Below are 22,965 nucleotides of genomic sequence, written 5' to 3' on the forward strand. Positions count from 1 at the left end.
TCCACGTTGTGTCCATGGACTCAGGAGAATCCGTTTTTAAAATGTTTGCCAACTGAGGAAGAATATAGTTATTATTGTGATTCCATCATCATCTTCCCCTAACAATAATTATATGAATTTGAAAGAGAAAAAATGGTGTATCTTTTCATCTACCAAGAGCTACGGGTCATTTCTCCTTGATTTGTTGTTGGGTCCAATGCTTACCTGGTTAGTGCATTGGTGGGGGTTATGGACAAACAGAATGAAACAGAGGGATCACATCTCTGGTAAGAATAATTCTTTTTTTTTCTGAAAAAGCAACTTACTAGTTGTTCATCTCTAGTATATATGGACGCTAAGTCGCTAACAATGCATACTATTATGCAGACATAGACGCCATCAAGGCATAAACTGGAGTGAGAAAACATGGAAGAAGACGATGTTGATGGAAGCCAAGTAGGCGACTTTACATTCGATTAGTTAATTAGGTCTGGACCTGGGGTGAACCACTCAGCAAGTTCAGCAACTTCAAAACTGCAAATTTAGTAGTTCGGGGGACGTAGATGACATTCTCGAGTAGTCTAATGACCACTGGTGTATTTCGTTGAAATATCTTTATTAACGTATGAAATTCATATAGTATGAAACAATTATAAAGAATGTGCATGTCATGATGTGTAGTTTGTTGTGTTCAACAAATGTATCATTTCACGATAGAAACTAGTCAGTGGTCAAAGTAAAGACACCGAGATCATGCATGTCCAAAGAGGCACTTGTAACGGGAGTGTTTGATCTGATATTTGACCAGCTTGCTTGGAATAATGGAAATAAAAAGAAGCAGATGAAGCTTCTTCACTAGCTTTTTATATTAGCATTCTTTGTTCCAGACGGTGAACATCAACATATATTGACCAAGGACTGGATCAGTCCTTTGAAAAACAGAAGAGTTGATAGCAGCCTGTTGTTCTGCATTATTGAATGTCCCTTTTGTTTTCTTTGCTTCCGAAAAGGTTGCATACCAGTGAGAAGTCAAACCTTTGAAATTTGCACAAACTAGCCCAGTAGTTGCGCTCATCACTCATCAGATGACGTCCTTTCATTTGATCAACATACATGTATATAGTAGACATGCACACCTGTAGGCCTGGGATGTTTTCTGTTTCACTTTTTTTTTTTCCTGAAAGTGTCTGAATACATCGGGTCATGATGCTCCTGCCCTCAAACCATCTCCGTTGCAGAACCACCAACCGATGATGAGGATGGGACTACACCTTCCCAAGAGGTGTGTGGTGAGAAGAGAAGGCCTAAGCTTCATGTATGGAACATACCCTTAGCTTCTTTTGGTTGAACCCAGCTGACATTGGGACGTATAGTTGTCCATATTACCCGCGGCCCGTGGATCGGCCCACGGCACGACATTTTGGCCCGGTTCACGCACGGCCTAGCACGGCAGCCTTGTAGGCTGGGCCAGCCTGGCCTACACCACGGGCCGGGCCTGGGCTGCTGCCTCAGCCTATGGGTGGCTCGGCACGGCCTGGCCATTTGGCCCGTGGACCACAAACGGGCGGCACAGCCTGTTTAGGCCTGTTTCGGCCCGGCCAAGAGGCCATATAAAACCTGGAGCTCCCCCTCCCCAAACCCTACCCAGTCGCCTTCCTCGCTTCCTCCCGACCCTCCAGCTCCCGTCGCCTCCCCTGCTTCCTCCCGGCCCTCCCAGCTCCTACCGCCTCCCAGCCCTACCCCGCTTCCTCCCCCCTCCGCTTCCCAGCCCCTCCGCTTCCTCCTACGCGGCTGCGCGCCCGCACCCCTCTACTGCCGGTCCCGACCGCTTCCCCCCGCGCCCCTCCCGCGGCGGAGCCGGCCGCCTCCTCCTGGGGCCTTTCGCCTCCTCCTCCTGTGGCCCTTCGCCACTAAGAGGCCGTGAACAACGAGCCCGCGCATGGGGGTGTCGCTGCTCAGGATGCACTTCCACGACTGCTTCGTCGATGCAAGTCCCTGCGGCCGCGCTTACTATACTGCTGCTACGATTTGGTGGTAGCCTCGCCGATTTGGGGGAAAGGCAGGATGCAGTGGGGATTGGGGAAACAGGAGGAGCCGGAGCCGTGTCGCGGGTCGGCACGAGCACGGCTAGGCCGCTAAGGCTCGCCGAGCCAGCGGGTTGGCACGACCCGCTTAAGAAGGCCGTGGGCTGTGCCTGGGCCCTTCCTTCGGCATGCGGGCTGGCACGGCCTGGCACGATTATTGTGCAGGCCTAAACGGGCTAGGTCTAATCAGGCTGGGCTAAATTGTGCCTGTGCCAGGCCGGGTCAGGCCGCCCGTTTGGCCATCTATATTCGGACATGGCCCGACAAAAATGCACACTTTGATGATTGGTTCCAAGTATGAATTGTGGTGCCTCCAGCCTTATGTACGTGCGCCATCGTCTCCAACCTCTCCACGTGCTGCATGTGGTTTCATCTTTGATTCCCCTTGTACTTCTCTTTCATATCCGCCATTAGAAGGATCCAGACTACACCAGAAATGATTTTTACTAGCGGGTAAATGGCCTCTGTGCTGGCGGGCGGATCACCCGCCAGCAACTTTGAGCCAGCACAAATGGCTCTCTGTGCTCACTGCCCCTACGGCTCCTGGAGAGAGAGAAGGGAAAAGGAAGGAAGAGCCGCCTTGCTGCTGGAGGCCGGGGCTAAGCACGCCATCGGAGGCCTCGCGTGGCGCCGTAGGCTGAGCCGCCGCCTCGCCGCCGGAGGCCGGGAGGTCGGGGCCTCGCACACAGTGATGCGGACTCCCTACCACCAAGTGCTCCTGTGCCTCCGTCTCCTGGAGATAAGAGACAAGGGAGAGAGAGAAAGTGGAGAGATGAGGGAGAAGAAAACGATAAGGATGGACTCAATGGTACTGCATGCTGCGCCAGCTGCTTCTCAGCTTTAATTTGCACCTACACTTATTGCTGGCGGGTGACGCCCGCCAGCACAGTAGCCTTAGTAAAGCGCCTGCCAGCATAAATGGGCGATTTGTGCTGGTAGGTGCTAATGTGGCCCGCCAACACAGTGATCACTATGCTGACGGGTGCTCCACCGTCGGCACAAGGAACTTTTGTGCTGGCGGGTGCCAATCATGCCCGTCAGCACAGTAATTTTCATGTGCCAGCCCAAATCGTTTCTGGCGTAGTGTTTACATCAAAACGAAGCACCTCTTAAAAATAAAGAAAAAAAATTAAGGGGGCTAATATCCACTACATTCACTACAATGCCAACAAAAATAATGAAAAAATTGCATACGCCCATTAATTTTGAGAGTATGATAAAATTAGCCATACATAGTCTTAATAGGTTTTGAGCCAGCTTATCAGATTTGTCACTCCAGGCACTTGTAGTGGCTGGTTCGAAAACAAAAAAGACTTCGATGTTAAAGGATTAGACCGAAAGCTTGTTTGTCTCTTTTCAGTAGTTTGCAATCAAGTCTACTTTAAAACATTTAATTTGTACAATGGCTACTTTTTTACATTTACATTTTTGTTTATGCACTTACCCCCGCGCGAGTAAGTCCCACTCAGCTAAACTGGTGTTAGTGGCTGACGTCCATCACCATCGCTGTGTTGGTCTCGGACCGGCAGACCGGGCACGTCGAGTGCTTACGCAGCCATGGGTCGATGCACTCTGCGTGGTAAAGGTGAAGGCACACCGGCAGCAACCGCACCATCTCCCCGAACTCGAACGCACCGAGACACACCGAGCACGCCGCCGCCTCCTCGCCGGCGTCCGCCACTTTTTTCTGCAGCGGCCGGTTGTACGCGAACGCCGGGAGGCTCGGTGGCGGTCCGGGCAGCGGCGGCCGGTCCAAGCTGGGGTCGCGCAGCTGCTCACCGTCGTCGTCGCGATGTTCCCGTGGCGGCCGCCGTCGATGCTGAGCGGCCGAAGCAGCGGTGTGGTCGAGAGGTTCAGTGCCGGCAGGGATGGCCTTGCACATGAACTTGAATAATGCAAGCAAGACCACTATTGGTCCGACGATGGCTAAGCCAAGGCCGAGGGCAGCAGTCCACGGCGGTGGCTTCGGCGAGGGGAACGCCGGCGGGTTAGACATGGGGGCAAAATCCTCATTTGCTTGCCTCCTTCCTGCATGGTTTTATAATACGAGTTCCCGAGTAATATAGTTAACTCTGAGGTGCAGGTCGTTCGTGTTGATTGGCGTGGTTTCCCATGTTTTTTTAGCTAAGTCCAGGCGGCGGTACGATCATCTAACGATTTTTGTCAATCTCGTTCGTGCCAATTAACTGTGCTGAGCTGATCTACAAGAACAAGAAGTATCCATCTTGTTGGTATCGCTGGGTGAAGTACAAGGGATTCGCTCTCTGGATTGACACTGAACTTTGTTTTTGGCATTCTAGGCCCACATGTCAGCGAGAATGTGAAAAAAAAAGATTATGCTCATAGTGGACCAAAAGAGAGTTTACTCTTGGAGACAAAAGCGATGATTTTGAGGGTCCAAAAGCAAGTCGCCATCCAACAACTACACTTGGCCTTTGTTGGATAACTTCACTTCAGATCAAAATGAGACTCACCACGTTGATTTGCCTTTAAATGCCGATCCTAAAATTGTCTTGCCAAAGATTACCCAACCAGCGCTCTAATAATGGAACAATACCGTGAAGGAAGAAGAGCCACACTCTCCACATTGGAGCCCAAAACCCACAGCCAGATCCTTTTATAACAGGGCCAGTTTTGAAACGGTAATATATCAAGTGCTTCAGATCCTTGCACATCCTAATGCGCCTCATCAATCGGTACTTGTACCTATACATACTAGTTAGCTGGCCAACATGAGAGAATATGTATTGCTGGTGGTGGTCTTATGTCACCCGCCAGCACAATGGCTCTCTGTGCTGACGGGTGGTTATGTCACTCGCCAGCAGAGATGGGGTGACTTGTGCTGGCGGTGGACTTATGTCGCCTGCCAGCACAGTGGCTCTCTGTGCTAGAGGTGGACTTATGTCACCTGCTAGCAGAGATGGGGTGACATGTGCTGGTGGTGGATTTATGTCGCCCGCCAGCATAGTGGCCCGACGATTCTCTGTGTTGGCGGTGCCAATCGCGCCTGCCAGCACGCTAATTTTTCTGTACCAGCACAAATCAATTCTGACGTAGTGGGATGGTTGTAAAAGTAATAAGAAACACAAATAAGTTTGCATCCAGGTCGTCGATCGTCAGCTTCTAGCTAGTGTTCTATTTCCACACGGAAAAGGAGCTTCTAGCAATCAAGTCAGGAAAGGATCGGAAGACCGAATTTCAGTGAATATGAGAGCAGGTTATTTGTATGGATGTAGTGCATTATCTGTGTGCCGGGTAGACCAGGGTATACATGTCGTCGATGGGTAGCTCTCCTGCGCAGTCGTCGTGGTCGTGGTCATATATAATCATCTACAAAATGGCAATGCCATGGCGTAGAAATACATTTTGGTAGTGCAGTCGATATGATATGATGGAGGTAGATAGTAAAAGCTGTCGATTCCATGCCATGTATACGCGGTTCGCAGTTCTTGGATCGACTGCTTGACTGCTTCATGGCGTCCAGCGTACGTCAAGGCATCATGGGATTCACGCTGTGGCGTCAAGACATCCTGCTGAAATCATTCATGCTTTTTTTTAGGAAACAGGAGGAGGTAAACCCCTACTGATTATATATTACTTAAAAAAAAGTAGAAGACCGATACAAAACAAGCTAGCGAAGTAGAGATAGGGGATCAGAGCATTACAAAAGAAGGAGCTTACGGAAAGAGGATAAAAACTTTGAAGAAAGAGCGACTAAGATGAAACAGGACCTGATAACAGACATGCTTTTAACAGTGCTCTGCTGCTTCGTCTACAACCTTAGTCCTTTTCTTTTCCTGATAGACTGTGCAGATTACTGATGCATCAGTTTTGTGATCCCCTTTATTAATAAACTAATAATCCATTGGCACAAATTACACGCCATCAAGCAGTAGGTTATTCTGGAAGCACAAACAGAAAGGGGGACGAATATGTGCTCAAGTTAGGCCACTTGTGATCAGCACACCATCAACTTTGTTGACTCGTGGAGACCGGCCGAATTGAATAATTATCCACACCTCTTCGCGCACCCTGTTATTGACTAGCTGAGCTGACTACTCTTTTTCCAATGGGGGACTTGGATGTCACTAATGAATTCTTTATTTAGTGACTGGTGGGAGTTTCGTAGTTTCATCAGCATTAATTTTTATACCACATCAGTAATTTTGCTAAGGGATGTTTGGATACACCTCCTAAAGTTTAGTACCCGTTACATCGGATGTTTGTATACTAATTATAAGTATTAAACATAGACTATTTACAAAATCATTGCACAGATGGAGTTTAATTCGCGAGACGAATCTATTAAGCCTAATTAGTCCATGATTTAACAATGTGCTGCTACAGTAAACATGTGCTAATCATGGATTAATTAGGCTCAATAGATTCGTCTCGCGAATTAGTATAGGGGTTCTGCAATTAGTTATATAATTAGCTCATGTTTAGTCCTTCTAATTAGCATCCGAACATCCGATGTGACACTCCTAAAGTTTAGTACCTTGTATCCAAACACCCCTTAACTTGGCAAGGCCTTTATAAGAAGAGAGTACGGATCAGAGTTTCATGAAATGTGAGAGGAGTTTCATCCTCATGAAACCCAGCATGCACAGTTACCAAGTTTGCAGTTTTGGTAATAGTGCAATAAAATTGTGCATTGAGACTAAGAAAATAAAATCATGGGAAAAAATATTGCACTGCGTTCGGATGTTGGAATTAGGAATTGGAATTTGTGGCCACCAATGCCACCGTTTGGATGTCAAGGGAATTGGAAACGGAAATGGAGGCGAATACTGCACGGCATTCCTTTTACTCGCGGGACCATCCCCAATTCAGAGCCTGCCCCCTCCGTATTGCACTGCATTGTCCTCGCACGACGCACCTCCCCTCGTCCGCCTCCTCAGATAAAAAAAAAAACGAAGTTCCATTGCCGGCCGCCATTGTCGAGCTCCAAGGTCTCCCTTCAAGATTCGGTGCACGGCTGGGCGGAGGAAACGGCCGCTGGCGGCGGCCCGCGCGCGGCTCGACGGAGCAGATGCGCCCGTCCCCTTTCCCGTCCACCACCCTACCACGCGATCGAGGTACCCGGCTGACCTCTCTCCCGTCTCCGCGCGCCGTGACTTGGGGAGTAGCTGGAGTCGAATTATCTAACTGCTTTCTTGGGTTCCTGCGATTTTTACAATGCTGTGTGGTGTGATCCGAGCTCGTCTCCGAACGGGCAAGCAACTTGTGTGATTTTGGCTCCCTCGCCATCACCATCCGAGCTCCTAGATGCTTACAACAACTGCTTGATTCACTGCAAAAAAAAATGCAACTATTTTAGAAGGGAACAAAAGGTAAATATTGGGATTTAGATGAAGATAGATTTTGGACTCAATAATGCTTCAGTATTCTGTTGACAGCAAGTCTATGTTAAAAAACAAAAAGAGGTCTTTGTGCCTGGTGGACGGTTCCAGTTCATTCGTCTTTTGTTCTACTTGCGCTAGCTCTCAAGTCCATATAAAAATGTACTGCAGGCTATCTCATATTCAAATGAACTGATTATGCCGAGACTAATGATTTAGGTCCTTTTGAACTGTTCGCTGTATATTAGAGTAGTCGAAGTGATTCAACTTTGACTATCTGTCCAGATGTTTGAAATGGCTCTATGGATATAATAAGAATATAATTTTTTTCTTGAGAAAATGGTAGTCTCTTAATAATATGCTTTGTTGTATTTTACAAATATGTAATCCAATGATGAACATTAGCATCTTAAGTTAAATTATGGGGAACTGATCAATCATTAGAAACTAGAGGAGGCAATACATTAAATTTGCCATGGAAACTCTGATTATTCGTATGGCATTGCTATTCCAGATTATGTATCAGGAGCACATATTGAGTATCGACCTAGATTCAATCATTGAAAAAAAAAACTGCATTATAGAGAGGTATTACCAACGGACAGCACATTACATCCCTCCGTTCCAAATTGTAAGTCATTCTAAGAAACTTGGAGAGTCAAAGTATCTCAAGTTTGACCAAATTTATATGATAATATAATAATATTTATGATGTCAACTAAGTATCATTAGATTCTTTATCAATTATATTTTCATAGTATATCTATTTGATGTCATAAATCTTTATATTTTTCTCTATAAATTTGGTCAAACTTGAGATGTTTTGACTCTCCAAGATTCTTGGAATGACTTACAATTTGGGACGGAGGGAGTAGTACATACATTAGAAGAAGCATGGCGCAGCTGGGCTGATATAGTACATAGTATTGACGAACTGATCAATCATTAGAAGAGGCATTTATGGTCAATACTATTTATATTACAAGCTTGATGGTTCCTGGCAGCTGCCAAGATAAAACTATTTATGGTCTTCCGAATGTAGCAGCCGCCAAATATTAATATAAAAGAACAAAGCTTGATGGTTCCTGGGAAGTTGGGAGTGGCCTCTTGTTTTGTTAGAATCCTGCAATGACCAATCCAGTCCATCAAATATTCAAAAGGAACTGATTGATTCCAATAATCCTTGCCCATTTTGTTGTTCCATATCAGTGATTCAAAAAATTCAGAGTCCTACTTCTATTCTCTAATCAATATTGAATGTCTTACTTCGTTTATATACATTGAACTTACACACACACACACACACACACACACACACACACATGCCTCGCAAAACTTTAAGCATGTCCTCTTTATATTGCAAACTCTTTGCCAGCGATCACAATCCCGCACTCCATCTGAAGTTGCGCCTGTGCACTGCTAACAAAGGTAATTACAGTGTGAGAGTACTTACCTGATCTTTCTAGTTATATACATGTATGCATATTCTCCCTTTCACCCATGCACTGTAATCATGTCAATCTTTTATTCATTGTGCAGACTATTTTCTGCAGATTGTTGAACCATCATGGCGGAGATGCTGAGTTCTGTTGTTATTGGTGAAGCAGTGAATAAGATTATATCAAGTCTTATTACCAAGGATGAAGGCAAGCATAATGCAACAGAAAACATAGAAAGGCTGGAGATGGCACACATCAAGATGGAGTCTGTGCTCCACATGGCTGACAAATGGAACATCACTGACGCGACACTGCTAAGGTGGCAGAACAAGCTGAAGCGTGCTACTCTGGAGTGTGATGAAGCACTGCGAAGGTGCAAGAAGCGTGCCCTGGAAGAGGAAGAGACGAGCCAGTCTTGGTTTCCCAAACGGATTGCTCATGCTACCAAGTCATTCATCTCATCTGTCATTGGCTCGGATAGTGATGAGTCAAGCAATGGCTCTGGTGATGTAGTTCGGAGATTCGAGTGGTTTGCAGATGGCGCAAATGAGTTCCTAAAGTTCATCGAGTTTGGAGGAACCCCACGGAATTACATGTTCTTCAACCCTCTCATTGGCCATCTTCTTTCAGGGAAGTCTATGAGGTATCGAGGAGTTCAAGGAAGCAAGCTGTACTACTTAGGCATACGACCCATGAGCTTTGCAGACCGTGGAGTAGAGGCAATGGTAGCATTTGTTTTTCAAGATTTCAAGGAGCCTACAAAGGGTTTCTGTCTTGGGTTTATGCTGCGACTCTCTGAAAGTACCGACATATTTGGTGTCATAATCAAGTCCATGGAGTCAGTCACACCGCACTGCAAGTTTGCATCTGAAGGTGTCAAGAGAGGACTTATTCAGCTGCCTACCCAAGATTTTTCCTGGTTGCCATATTCTCTTTATAGCAAAAATAAGTACTGGGAGAACATCCACAGCATTCTGACTCAATGGTATCGTCCAAACCCTCTCTGTTGCAATGAGCACAAGCATAATTTAACCACCTCTTCATCTAGCACCTGCAACACAACAAGGCTGGTGTCAAGTATGTTCCCAGAGGAGGTTATAGTAATGCTCCTGCAGTGCCATGTCTCACTGTCTAATTATCAGCAAAAAAGCAGTCATCTGACCTCAGCTGCTGGACATGGAGGAAGTAGTTCTCTGAATAATTCAGATGTTCCACCAGTGAAGCTTGCAGTTTTGATCATACCCCATGACTCTCCCAAGGACATAGATCCTCCAGCTGAGAGCTATGCTCTAGAGATGATTGATGAAAAGGAAGGAATGGCACACACCAATGCATGCCTGCAAGACCTAGATGAGAAGTTGCTACCGAAGGCGATAGGTTACCTACATCAGAATTCTGAATCCAAGACGTACCAAATGTGTTTGAAGTCCAGACATGGCACAGCACACCTTTGTGTTGAGAAGATGAGCGCTCACATGCGAAGAGTCTGTACAAGTAAAAGTAAAACCACTGCTAGGCAGGCTGGGAACAAAAGGGTACGTGACAGTGTAGGGCTATGGAAGGAGTTGTCCAGGGACTTTCTGAAGTTATGGGTTGTCCGTGCATCTGACAAGCTACAAGACTTATTCAGGTCTTGGACTGGCCATACCTAACTTTGTGTATGTATTGTAGTATCCGTACCGACGAATTTGTCGAGTGAAAATCTCGAATGAGGACCTGAGTTTTAGATTCATTTTGTCTGCACTTGTTATCCAGAACTACCAGTAGATAGTAAATACTAGCTCCGGTCATAAATACTTGTCATCTTGACCATGATTTGGTCAAACTTTTGAAACATCGACTAAATTTCGTTTAGAACCATGGACTTGTCTCAATGGTTTCGCGGAAATCCTTTATTCTCAATGGTTTCGCGGAAACCCATTATGTTGCAAGCACCATGGCCGTCATGAGGCTCGACGGAATAGCAATCTTTACATGGCAGGATTATCAGATATCTTGCTAGAAAAAGTACTTGAAGTAACTTTGCAGTGCCAGGTCTCATTGTCTCTGCACAACAAACAGAAGACTTTGCTGTCTGAAGACATGATTTCACTGCAAGATTATCCATGTCTGAAAGCTGGAATTTCCTCTGCACCTCCTCGCTCTTCAGAAGACATGCTGCCTGAAAACACAAGTTCTGCAATAGTGGCGATCGTTGGTGAGGAGCTTTGGAATTACTATTAATAACTGAGGAAAAATGGGCCAAAACATCATAGTATTTGAAGGACTCGTCTGCTTCACAAATTTGCTGTAAGAGTGTAAGATAAAAGCAGGGCAAAAAAAAGGTGGGGTATACAGTAGTGTATTCTTTTTCTGAATTTTCAGAGCTGCATCACATCTGAATTGCACAATCTCGCAGACAAAGGCGTGTTGTGCATGTTAATCCAGCATGATGCTACTTCTGTTATGCCTTGGACATGAAGTGGCAATGGCTCACTTCACCCTGAACTGAAGCAGAGGAGAGCCAGAAAATGGCCACCCCACCCGAACCTGAACTTCCGGCGCCCCACCGTCGCCGGCTCGTCGGGCTCATCGCCACACTCGGCATCGCGTGCCACCTCGTGACAGCAAAGACAACCCACGGCGGTGGCACCTTCGAGGAAACCTTGGCACCAGCAGGCAGCCACCGTCCCGTTCGCCGCACGCCCGTCGAACAACGTCGCCGCGCCGCCGACTTCTCGCTCCACCGCCGCGCTACGTCCGGCGTGGACGCCGCCGCGTTCCCGCCTTCGTCGCGCTACTCGGAGCACACGCACCGTGGGACGGGACTCCATGGCCGCCGTCCACCTGCATGCAGCGCGCCTGGCGCAGTACTGCCGGCCGAGCGACGTTGCCGGCGCGCGACGGGAGTCACGGGACAGACAGAGGCTGCGGTGATTGGTGGCGACGCAGGCGGCGGCGGATGCCTGGCCGGCGCTCTTTGGTTTATTGCAGAGCATTTCTCCCTTCCTTGCCTCGCTTGCCGGCCCTCGGCTCGCCGGCGGGCGGCCATGTCGCCGCATGCGGCCGGCAACCAGGGGGGCTGGACGGTATTTCATTTACCGTCCACCCCCTGGGCAGCTGAGGGCCGTCCAATCAGCATCCCACGCTGAGGACACGCCCGATACGAACTCCAGTGAAGCGAAAAAGAGCGCGCCCCGCGCGTGAAGTGGTGATCCTCCCGGCCGCGGCGCTGCCTCACCGGCGGCCTCCGGCGGGCTTGCACGATCGTCGCCGTCGATCCGGAGCTCGTTCGATCCGGCCAGAAAAACGACAGGTTCTTTTTTGTATGGCAAATAAACTGGATGCATTTTACATGTCCTTCTAACCTCCTACTCCGATCCGGAACGCATCTCAGCTTGTTCTCAGCTTCCATTGGTGATCAGTCGTGTACCAAGATCTAGATGTGCTTCCATGGCGGGTTGGAGCCAGGAATGGGTCGGAGAAGATGAATTTCCGGTGCTACATTTCATAGAGTAGCTAGCAGCCTGCGTCAACCAAGCAGTGCAGAGCAAGAAAAGCGCCATGCCACCCGACCCTGAAAATTCCGGATCCCTCCTTGAAAGAAACCTTGACTACCAGAAGGCCGGCAGCCACCGTCAACGGCCCGTCGAACATCACCGCGCCGCCGACTTCTCGCTCCGCCGCCGCGTCCCCGCGTCCGAAGCGCTACTCAGAGCACACGCACCGTGGGACGGGACGCCATGGCGGCCGGCCACCTGCAGGAGCGCTTGGCGCCCTGCGGAGCGGCACTTCCTGCGCGCAACGGGGCAGATTGAGGCTGCCTTGCTAGCTTGGCGCCGGCGCAGGCGTCAGCGGTTGGCTCACCGGCAGCCATCGTCAGGTTCGCCCGCCCGTCGAATGTTACCGCGCTACCGGCTTCTCCCTCAACCACGGCGCGTTCCTTGCGGCCGCGCGCACACGCCCGAGCACACAGGCGGTCCGGCGGAACGCCATGGCGGCCGGCCACCTGCGGGCAGCGCGCCGGCGCAGTACTGCCGGGCGACGTTGCCGGCGCGCAATGGGGCTGGGCTGATAGAGGCCGCGGTGTCCTCCTCTTCGTGATGGGCCTCGTTTTGTCAAGTCTTGACGGGCCTTGTGATGGGCCTCGAACGAGCTTTCTCGAAATTGCACCAGCCCAGCCCAGGCGTCAGACCCTGTGTAAATAGGACTGCAGGGGTGCGTTTGGTTCCAGGGTTGATGTGGGTTGGGACGGGTCGGATCCAGACGGATCCATGTTTGGTTCAGAAATAAAGTGGGTTGGGTTCATCCCCGTAGGAAATCTCAACCTAAGTGTTGTTGTTTCTTCCAACCGTCGTGGTTGTTTTATAAAAAAGTTCCTCAACTTTTTCGTAATTAACCCGCAGTCCTTGGGATAGTTCTCGATGATTTTACAAAAAGATCCCCAAACTTTACTGCAATTGACCCAAAATCCAGTATTTCCTCTTGTTCTTTTGTCTCGCCCCCACGCTTGGCGGTGGCACCACGTGCCACCGCTCCGTCGCTCGCGTGGCCAACTCTCCCCGCTCTCACCACGCACTACTGTGGCTTGTCCTAGCGGGCGGATGCTCCCTCGAGTTGCATGACCTACCCAGCACATGGACCTAAGGGGTGACGGAGAGAGGAGAAAAGGGAAAGGAAACAAAGAGCCAAGTGCCTCCTTGCAGTCAACCAAGTAGAGCCATGTGCCAGCGAGGGCATGGTGCCAGGGACGGAGGGGCAGCGACAGTCGGCAGGCAATGCAAACAGGGGCGGAGGCCGGGACCTCACATCCCCCTCTCAATGACGTCCATCCCCTTCAGATCCGGAACTAAGGCCTTCACGTCTAGCAATTGGGGGCTCGATTTTGCACTTGATTGGAATGATTTGGAGTGGATTATAGAAGTGAGGTGGATGAAAACGAGAAGAGGAGGAGAACGCACTCCTGCTCATGGTGGCTAGAGGCACTGTGGCTTAGTGCTCGAAGTGGGAATGAGGCTAGGCACGGGGAGGACGAGCGCTTGCCTGGGCGACGGCGAGGATGGCAAGATGCGCAGTGCCTAGGCGACGGCACGGATGGGGCAAGATGCGGGTGGCGCCGATGGACGAAGAGACAACGACTGACTGGATGACGATTAGTACGGGGAAAATCGAATGAATCAATAGAGCGGAGGTTAAGCGGTGAATTTTTTTATTTCCTTGTGTGGGTCCCACGTAATAAACATATGGCATCAAACCACCTACAAATATCTTCTACTACTATACTTGCAAAGATAGGACTACTAGTGACAATGCACCAACATATTGTGAAGTGAAGTCAACATATTAGGAACAAGCGAATAATAATGTGAAAGTAAGTAAGGATCCATAGCAACATACGGGTATTTCTACCGGTATACCCCTCAGATCCAAGTCGAGATGGTCCGCCCAAATCGAGCGGACCATCTCGATCCACTTCAACGGCATCGCTCTCCGTCCGCTCCTGGAGCCTCGCGCCACCGAGCGAGCTCCGCCGTGGCAGAAAAGTGGCAGATCACTGATACCTCCTTGTTGCGTTGGTGCAGGAAGCTGAAGCGTGCTGCTCAAGAGTGCGATGAAACGTTGCACAAAAGCAAGCAGAGAATGCCGAAGATCCTCCATATCTGAAATCTGGAATTTTCTTTACACCCCATCGTCTGTGTACAACAAACACAAGACCTTGCTATCTGAAGACATAATTTCTCTGGAAGATCCTCCATATCTGAAATCTGGAATTTTCTTTACACCCCATCGCTCTTTGAAAGACATGCTGCCTGAAAATACAAGTTGAAATAGTAGCGATAGTTGGCGAGGAGCAACATTGCTTGCATACAGGCAATACCAACCGGAAGAGATCATACTGCCAGGAGCAGTAGCTTATTTCCACCGGAATGCCGAAGCAACAGCGTACAAAATTATTTGCAAGTCTAGACATGGCACTGCACACATTCAGATTGAGAAGGAAAGCATGAGAAAGCGGAGAACTTTTGGAGCTAGGAAAGGGAAGTTGATGAAACGACAGGATCAAGAGCTAGCGAGTTGTGGACTCTCACTTGCTGGACTTGTGGGGTGTACATGCGCCAGTCCAGCTGCGAGGCACTCTCGTGGACTGGCTGCAAAAAGAAAAGGCCGGTCCTGGATTTGGGAGGTCTGGCATGAAAGTAAAACTCGGAGCCCTTTAATATAAATATTATAACAAATATATATGAAATATTATCAATAAATACTTAAATGTATTTAAAAATAATATTCATATCAAATTATTTATACATATTACTTTAAAAGTTCCTTCTAACATTCCCCTCAGGGCCCTGATTACTCTTGCAAAATTTATCTATAGCTCCTCTCTGTGTTCTATCAACTCATCCACACATCTTTTTCTTTTCCTTTTCTCGTTACCTGATTCATATTTTCTAGACGACATGATATCCCACACTGCTGAAATTATTATAAATACACAATAGCTATAAATCAGTTAAGATTAAATAACTTGTGATAGTGAATTAATAATTAATGGTATGGAGAATTGGGGAATTGGCGATCGAATCATCTGATCACAGAAGTGAATTGATGATCTCCTATTTGATCTCCGCCTGTCCGCCGTTCCACCGAGGGGCGGCGGGCGCGCGATGTAAGCGGGAGAGAGGACCGGCGGCAGGATGAGGCGATAGGGATGAGGGGGTACGGTAGATGAATTGGACCCTTTTTTTAACTACGAAGTGGGCCCACCTTAATGTCACCTTCTACTGTGAACCATTGTGGACGAGACGGTAACAAAGGCTACCTTTTTCTGGAACTCCACATTAATGCTATTTGGAACATAAGCATTACCTTTGCCCTAAAAATTGTGTTAGTGTTACTATACCTCTGGGATTTGGGGGGATTTGGGGGTCCAGGGCAGCCGCACATCCTGCCCCCCTAGGGCCGGCCCTGAAGGAACGTCAGTTAGCTGCACCGCAGTTACACCTGAAATTGGGACCTTGTGACGTGGATGCATGCATAAGGGAAAGAGGAATCAATAGAAGAATGAAACTTAATTTTCTAGGGAATTAGCTGATCAAATATTGGAATCCTAGCATGTCATCCACGGGCTTAACACAACATTTGGTCATGTCACACCACAACAGGGCCTAAGCAGCTAAGCTTGATGTTTAATGAGTGCAACACATTACTCTTGTGAGGGTTTTTCTTCACCATAAATGTATATTGAGTCAGGGCTTGTGACAAAACTTCTATAAGTATTTTGTAAGATAAGCGGGTTAAAATTAAAGAGGATAAAATAATTATAGATTATCTCATGTTTTTTTTCGGTTGCTTCATGGACTTCTCTCTGACCAATAATAATATTGGTGGAGATTTAATTTCTATCAGATATTCCAAGTTAGGGGTTCCCACCTTGGACTAAAATCTGGACTAAAATCATCACTTTAGATGGACTAAAGTTCCAAACACATGGACTAAAAGTGGACTAAAACACTTTAGTCCTTAGTCCACAAAACCCACCTAAAATGGACTAAAAGGTGCTGGGGACTCCCCTGTCCCTCCTTTATTGCCCTCTCTCCCACACTCGACTCCCTCCCACCTGGCCCCCTGCCGCCCTTCCGCCTGCCGCCGGCCTCCCTCCCGCCCGACCCCTGCCATCATTGCCGCTGACGTCCCTCTGCCGCCGCCGCCATCCTCCCGCCCGGCCCCCGCCGCCGTCACGCCCGTCGCCCGTGCTCGCTGCCGCCCTCCCACCCGGCTCCCGCCACCACTGTCGCCGTTCCGCCCGCCGCTCATGCCCGCCGCGAGCAGGCTCCTCCGCCACCCCTGCTGCGGGCAGCTTCCCTGCCGCCGCTCCCACCCTCGTCGGGAGCAGGCTCCCCCCCCGCCTCCCGAACCTCAGCTCCGCCCCGCTGCCTCCTGGAGCCCCGTCCCACCCCGCAGCTCAAGACCTGAGTGGATCTGGGCGGCTGGAGTTGATCTGGTGCGTGAGGAGGTGGGCGACACCGGCGACTCGTGGGCGCTACGCTTGGGGCGGGCCCATGCTCTGGTGCTTTGGGGAGAGAAGAAGGTAGGGAGGATGGAGACCGCAGGGAGTAGGTGTGGCTGTTTGTTCATGCGAGAATAGGAGTACCTCCTCAGGGGTAAAAGAGTCTTTGTTCAACAATATTGATGGACTTTAGTCCAATTTAGTCCATGGAATCAAATAACCAAGATCATTTACAAGTTTCCACACCCACATGATTATTTTTCCGTCCTGGATGATGGTGAAGCCGTGAAGCATTTGTTTCGCATACAAAAGTTGCCACCGTTTGCATGTCGCCTTAACGTTTTGAACGGCGATATTGAGACTCAGGCCATGTTTGGCTCGTAGGTCGGCATTAGCTTTGGAGTTTGTAAAAATAAATTAGTATAAATATATATTTTAATTCTAAATTAAAGCAAGATGACTCTCTCAAATTAAACACTCCTGATATATATAATTCTTGGAGTTCTATCAAGAGTGTGCCAAACGATCCCTGACTGCACATTATCATTCAGATTTTTCGAAACGTTCACGACCACCAATATTGGACTGGAAAAATGTTCTAACTGGTTCATTCTATTGCTCATTGTTAAAAACTAGAAAACGTTATATCTTAATGAAATTAAAATTCAATTGACTCCGGTGCCACGTTTGATAGATCCTTGTCTAATTAAGCGTCTTTGTTTTTCTCCCCGTTCAAAATTTCGATCTAGCATAGCACAACCTCAAAATTTGGCCCCCGAGCCAACCCTTGCTTGCACGAGGCTACGAGCAAGAACGTCGAATCCGAGTTCGATCGATCTCGAGGGACAAATTGGGTTCTTCTCTTGGACCTCCTGAACCTGAAGGGGCTCTTCATTTCTCAGCCCGTCTCTGTGTCCATGGCTGATCGGTCGGATACGCCACCATGCCGGAGTAGCCTCACATGATTCACCCTCAAGCAGAGGAGAGCCAGAAAGCGCCATGCCGTCCGACCCTGAAGCCCCCGCGCTCCAACGTCACCTTCCTCCGCAACGCGTCGCACCTCGTCGCAGGCAGGCAGCCACCGTGCGGGCGACTTCTCGCTTCACCACCGTGCCAGGTCCGACGTGGAGGCGGCCGCGTTCCCGCGTGCGGCACGCTGCTCGGAGCGCACGCACCGTGCGACGGAACGCCATGGCGGCCGGCCACCTGCAGCCGCGCCTGGCGCACTGCCACTGCAAGGCGACGTCGACGCGTCGGTGCCGGCGCGCAAGGGGCCAGGCATAGGCCGCGGTGATTGGTGACGAAGCAGTCGGCGGCGGATGCCTCGACGACTCCCTTAGGCTTTATTCTAGAGCGTTGTCCTCTTCTTGGCCTCCCTCGCCGGCTCTCGGCTCGCCGACGGGCGGCCTTGCCGCCGCACACGGCAACCAGGGGGCATCTGATGGCCGTCCAATCCGCATCCCACGGCCAGGATCACTCGAAACGAACTCCAGCGATGCGAAACAGTGCTTCTGCTTCCCTGCGCCCCCTCGTCACGTCGGTGATGCCGTGGCGCTGTCTCGCCGGCCGCCGGCGAGCTCCCGAGGCTTGCATGTTAGAAGGAGTCGGTATCTCATGTAAACCGTGTTAAAGATAATGTTTTGGTTGTAAAAGAATTTTACGTTAACACGTCAAATGAACGTGATGGTTTGGATGCATAGATACATTGTTAAACCTTGAGTTATAGATAGATGATTGTATAGATAGGAAAAGTTTAAATCAACTATATCTTGTGTCACGTGTTGTAATCAAACTCTTATAATCTGTGAATTTTCCATATATTAGCATGAAGCCGTGCGCTAGCCAAGATAGACAGCCACATTCATCTAGTTACCATTGTTTCTTTCAAACCGAGTACCAGGTTGTTGGACTCGGCAGTCTTAGGAGTTAAGATATCAGGAGTTGTACAGATATGGTTTGGTTGTATTAGAGATAGAGTAAGAACTCACCAGCAGATCATGTGCTGGGTATTATATATTAATGTGTAGCTTATTCACTAATTGGCCAAGTTGTGGCTTGAGCTCGGATCAAATTTTATATATCCTTCTCTCTGACCTCGTGGACGTGCTCCCATCTCTCATCGATCGGAGAAGATGCATTCTGCTCTTTGAGTTTTATACATGTGCATCATCGGAAAGGGGATCTGCGCATTTTTGCTCTCACATAAGCCTCGTTTGCCTAGTCAAGATAGGCCCTCGAAACAACTTTCTGTGAAATTGAATCGGCCCGGACCAAGCGCGAGGTAAACACCGCTCGCCTTGGGAAATTGCAGGCGGCAGGCTGAACGGCTGGAGTGCCAGCCGCCTGGCGGAGCGACGACAAGGCCGGGCTGCGGCGGCGTGGAGGGGGAGGACGATGGCCGTCCGGCCGGGACGGCGCGGCGTCGGCCATGCGCATGCGCAGTCAAGGTACGCTCCCCACATCTCACACGCCGCAGTCAAGGTATTCACTTATTGGCGAAGTCGTGGCTTGAGATCAGATCAAAATTTATTTTTATCTGTTTTCTATGTGAAATTTGAGCTTGAAGGTGTGTATACCATATGAGCTAATTTGAATGACTGTCATGTGCTATCACATGGCAGGCACCCAAAGTCTACACCTCCTGGCATTCAATGTCTTGTCTCTGTTAATTAAAGTCCCACGCCTTATATGATGGGTGCTCGGTCATTGCTTCATTGGTGTTGCCATCGATCTCCCCCTCCGGCCGTCTATCCCAGCTTGAGAATAATCTTGTTTTTCAGTTGATCTGAGCTTCTAAACTTGCAGGTGCGTTCATGAATTCTCGTCTTCCATTCTTCTCCTGAGCTTACTTTTGTGAATCTGTGTTAAAGCGATTGTTCTCTGTTCAGGGAGAAAATTAATCTTTCCTTCCTCTAATTTTAAACTGCATTGTTTACTTAGAATGGGTGATTTATTAGCTCGTGGACTTGAGAGCCTGGGTCGTGTACTAGATGGAAGCAAGAAGCCAGGTACATTGAAGTTGCCTGTTTTAAGTCACATCACGGATAATTTCTCCGATAATCGAAAAATCGGCGAAGGTGGCTGTAGCCATGTCTACAAGGTAAAATATATTTGAAATCCATCACTCCTTATTTCCTCACAGCAGATCTAATGTTGATCCAAGTACTAATGGCTGCACTCACGACATATTTTAAACAGGGCATCCTCCCGAGTGGCAAGATGGTTGCTGTCAAGAAGCTTTCCGAAAACCAAACGATAGATGAGAGGATGTTTCAGCAGGAGGTCCAAACCATGATGAATGTTAAGCACCAAAATATAGTTGGGTTTATAGGGTACTGCTCTCATACAGAACAAGAAGCGGTGAAAATGACAAGAAAACATGTTTTTGCCGATGATCGGGAAAGGCTGCTCTGTTTTGAGTATATCAGCAAGGGAAGTCTTGAGGACCATGTAACCGGTATGAAAAGACTTTTATTATATTGTTGCAAAACCTCAACCACGCCAAGAAAAAAAATACCAGCTCTCTTGGCAAATAGATTTTGAATACATTCATGTTACTGATCAACTTTAAAGATTTGAGTTAGAGATTTAAAAAGTTAGGTTGTAATCTTATTTCTTTGATTGCGTCTGTAGATGAATTAAAGGGACTTGAATGGCATATTCGTTTTCAAATTATTAAGGGGATTTGTCAGGGTTTGCATCATCTTCATAAGGAAAAGAGTATTATTCATATGGATCTCAAGCCTGCCAACATACTATTAAATGATGATTTGGTGCCAAAGATAACAGATTTTGGCATATCAAGATCTGGGGAAACATCAGAAACTATGAGTGAAGTTCGTATGTATTCACCGTAAGTAATGCATCAAGACAACACATTATTATTTGTCCTTACCAAATATTTAGTTACTTACATTTCCATTGTCATGTTGCATAATATTACTTTTGTGCAGACAATATTGTGCTCTAGAATACAAACTCAATGGGAGAATGTCATTCATGTCAGATATTTACAGTTTGGGTGTCATAATCAAACAGATGGTGACCGGAAGTAGGGAGGAGCCTAATGTTGATAGGGTAACGTAGTGATAACCTCAGTTGTTATAGTATATATACATTATTGTTATGCTAATAATTTCAAAATTTTGTATAGAGTTGAATTGTTTGAATTTTCTATCCTAGCTGCCCGCCTGCCCCTGGATTAGAAGTTGCATGCCCATTAAAGGCTTGTGAAATAAACTCAGAATCTGAGATGACAATGTGACTGTCCCATTAATTCGCTCTTTCACATATCACTCTCCACATCTCTCGTTCTCTACTGCATGAATTTGTAAGAGCAGGTACAATAATCTAGAAACAATTGCTTTCGAAGACCAAGGCTTTCGAGAAATTTCCATTGGACAAACATTTTTCCATTGCAGAGACCAACTGCTTCGCATCCCTCACCATCAGACCCATCCATGTTAATGGCTATCTCAATGTCTTGGGCCACATTCTCGTACAATTTTATAAAATCCATAATATCTCTCCACACAGGTTATTAGCTATCCATAGTTTTCACCGTATTCGATCAAGGGTGCATTCTTACAACCGCTAATCTTTGCTCATGATCCAAACTCCATCTTCTCATTCATACTGTTATAGGTTAGTACTTTTTCTGGGCAGTGAAGAGGATGCTACAGATGCTTGAATCCTAATTACGGAGAATGCCAGTCCGTGAACCAACTTCATCGAGAAAATGGGACACACGAAAAATCATAGTGAGTCGGTACGAAATATCGGTCAGACTAGCGTGGTATGAAAATAAATTTATGAAACTGTATATTGGACTGATTCCACTAGAAATTGCCAGTGACAAGTGACCATGACTTTTTAATCAATCTTCACTAGTGCTCCTCACCAACCCCTCAAAACCCTGCTGGTTACTTCACTAGTGCTCCTCACCATCAAAACCCTGCTGGTTACTTCATTAGTGCTCCTCCAACCTCTTAAAGTCTTCGAGTTATACCTATATCCTTCTGAATCAATCTTTTCATCCTCACCATCGGTGATACGACCGTGGTATGTACAGCAACTGCCGTGCATTCCTCCTTGATCGCTGTCATCTCTCATTCAGTTGGCAGGTCGGTGAGGGATCAATCAATTAATTTGACATGATGCACAATTATTCATTTTTTTCTCAAATGATTTAATCACCTCTGCATCTCATGATCGCTCTTTGTTTTCTGAACAGGGGACCTCTCCTAAGCAACACTCAAGACTTTTTCCCTTCAAGCCTTCAAGGTGCTAGGTGGTTATTCAACCTTTGCCTTTCTAAATAATTTCACTTTAATTCAAAATTTTCAAAATTATTTGATAAAAATTATTTTTTTCACTCCCCTTTGAAAAAGTGCAAAATTTGCGAAATTTCACCGAAAATTTTCCGTTATAGGGATCAGTTTCTCCCAACCCCTCACCATCAAAACCCTGCTGATTACTTGACTAGTGCTCCTCCAAACTCTCAAAGTCTTCAACTTATACCTATCTCCTTCTTAATCAATCTTTTCATCTTCACCATGGGTGATTTGACCACGGTATGTACAGCAACTGACCGTGAATTCCTCTTTGATCACCATCATCTCTCATTCAGTTGGCAAGTTGGTGAGAGGTCAATCAATTAATTTAACATGATGCACAATTCTTCATTTTTTCTCAAATGATTTAACATTCAGCAGCAGCCTTTGGTTTCTAGTTTACCGTACCTGGCCAAAAACGACTCCAGGCGCATACTCCCTTGCGGCAAACCAGCTGCCCGGACATCTCTCGCCATATGTCACCTAGTGATAATTTCGGTGGAGGTTCTCTCCTTGGCAAAGGTCCTTTCCATGGTTTTATCTTCTTCCTGGTAACCAATGTTTTACCACTGACCCCTGAGTTGGATCTTTGTGATGCTAATGGTTTGCTTCCTTGATTCACTCCTTCACTGCTCGAATGTGCTGCACTATCCAATAGGGATGCACCTCGCCGCACATCAACCTCTGGAGCTTCCACATCTGCAGGCTCAGCTGAGCTTTCAAATTTCTCCACATCACCGGAGCTCTCCACATTTCCTAATGGTCAGAACTGGGAACCAGTCCCTACCTTCCATAGCCCTA

The 22,965-nt window shown here is 47.6% G+C and overlaps 1 protein-coding gene across 1 annotated transcript; it reads left to right on the forward strand.

The window, feature by feature from the left end:
* The first annotated feature begins 18,962 nt into the window (after positions 1–18,962).
* On the forward strand, positions 18,963–21,107 carry LOC117845995 (probable serine/threonine-protein kinase PBL23). Its single transcript, XM_072291746.1, has 5 exons — positions 18,963–19,636; positions 19,772–19,931; positions 20,030–20,288; positions 20,465–20,684; positions 20,785–21,107. Exons 2-5 carry the CDS (start codon positions 19,773–19,775, stop codon positions 20,915–20,917), a joined length of 771 nt encoding a protein of 256 aa, XP_072147847.1. The 5' UTR covers positions 18,963–19,636; position 19,772; the 3' UTR covers positions 20,918–21,107.
* Positions 21,108–22,965: the final 1,858 nt, after the last annotated feature.

Source organism: Setaria viridis, chromosome 2 (assembly GCF_005286985.2).
Source record: "Setaria viridis chromosome 2, Setaria_viridis_v4.0, whole genome shotgun sequence".
NCBI lineage: Eukaryota > Viridiplantae > Streptophyta > Magnoliopsida > Poales > Poaceae > Setaria > Setaria viridis.

What these genes read in the sequence shown, in the direction of transcription:
- LOC117845995 (XM_072291746.1), top strand. Translation starts at nt 19,773, where the DNA reads ATGGGTGATTTATTAGCTCGTGGACTTGAGAGCCTGGGTCGTGTACTA. An exon ending in TCTTGAGGACCATGTAACCG is followed by an intron (nt 20,289 to 20,464) that starts GTATGAAAAGAC and finishes TTGCGTCTGTAG; the next exon opens with ATGAATTAAAGGGACTTGAA. An exon ending in GAAGTTCGTATGTATTCACC is followed by an intron (nt 20,685 to 20,784) that starts GTAAGTAATGCA and finishes ACTTTTGTGCAG; the next exon opens with ACAATATTGTGCTCTAGAAT.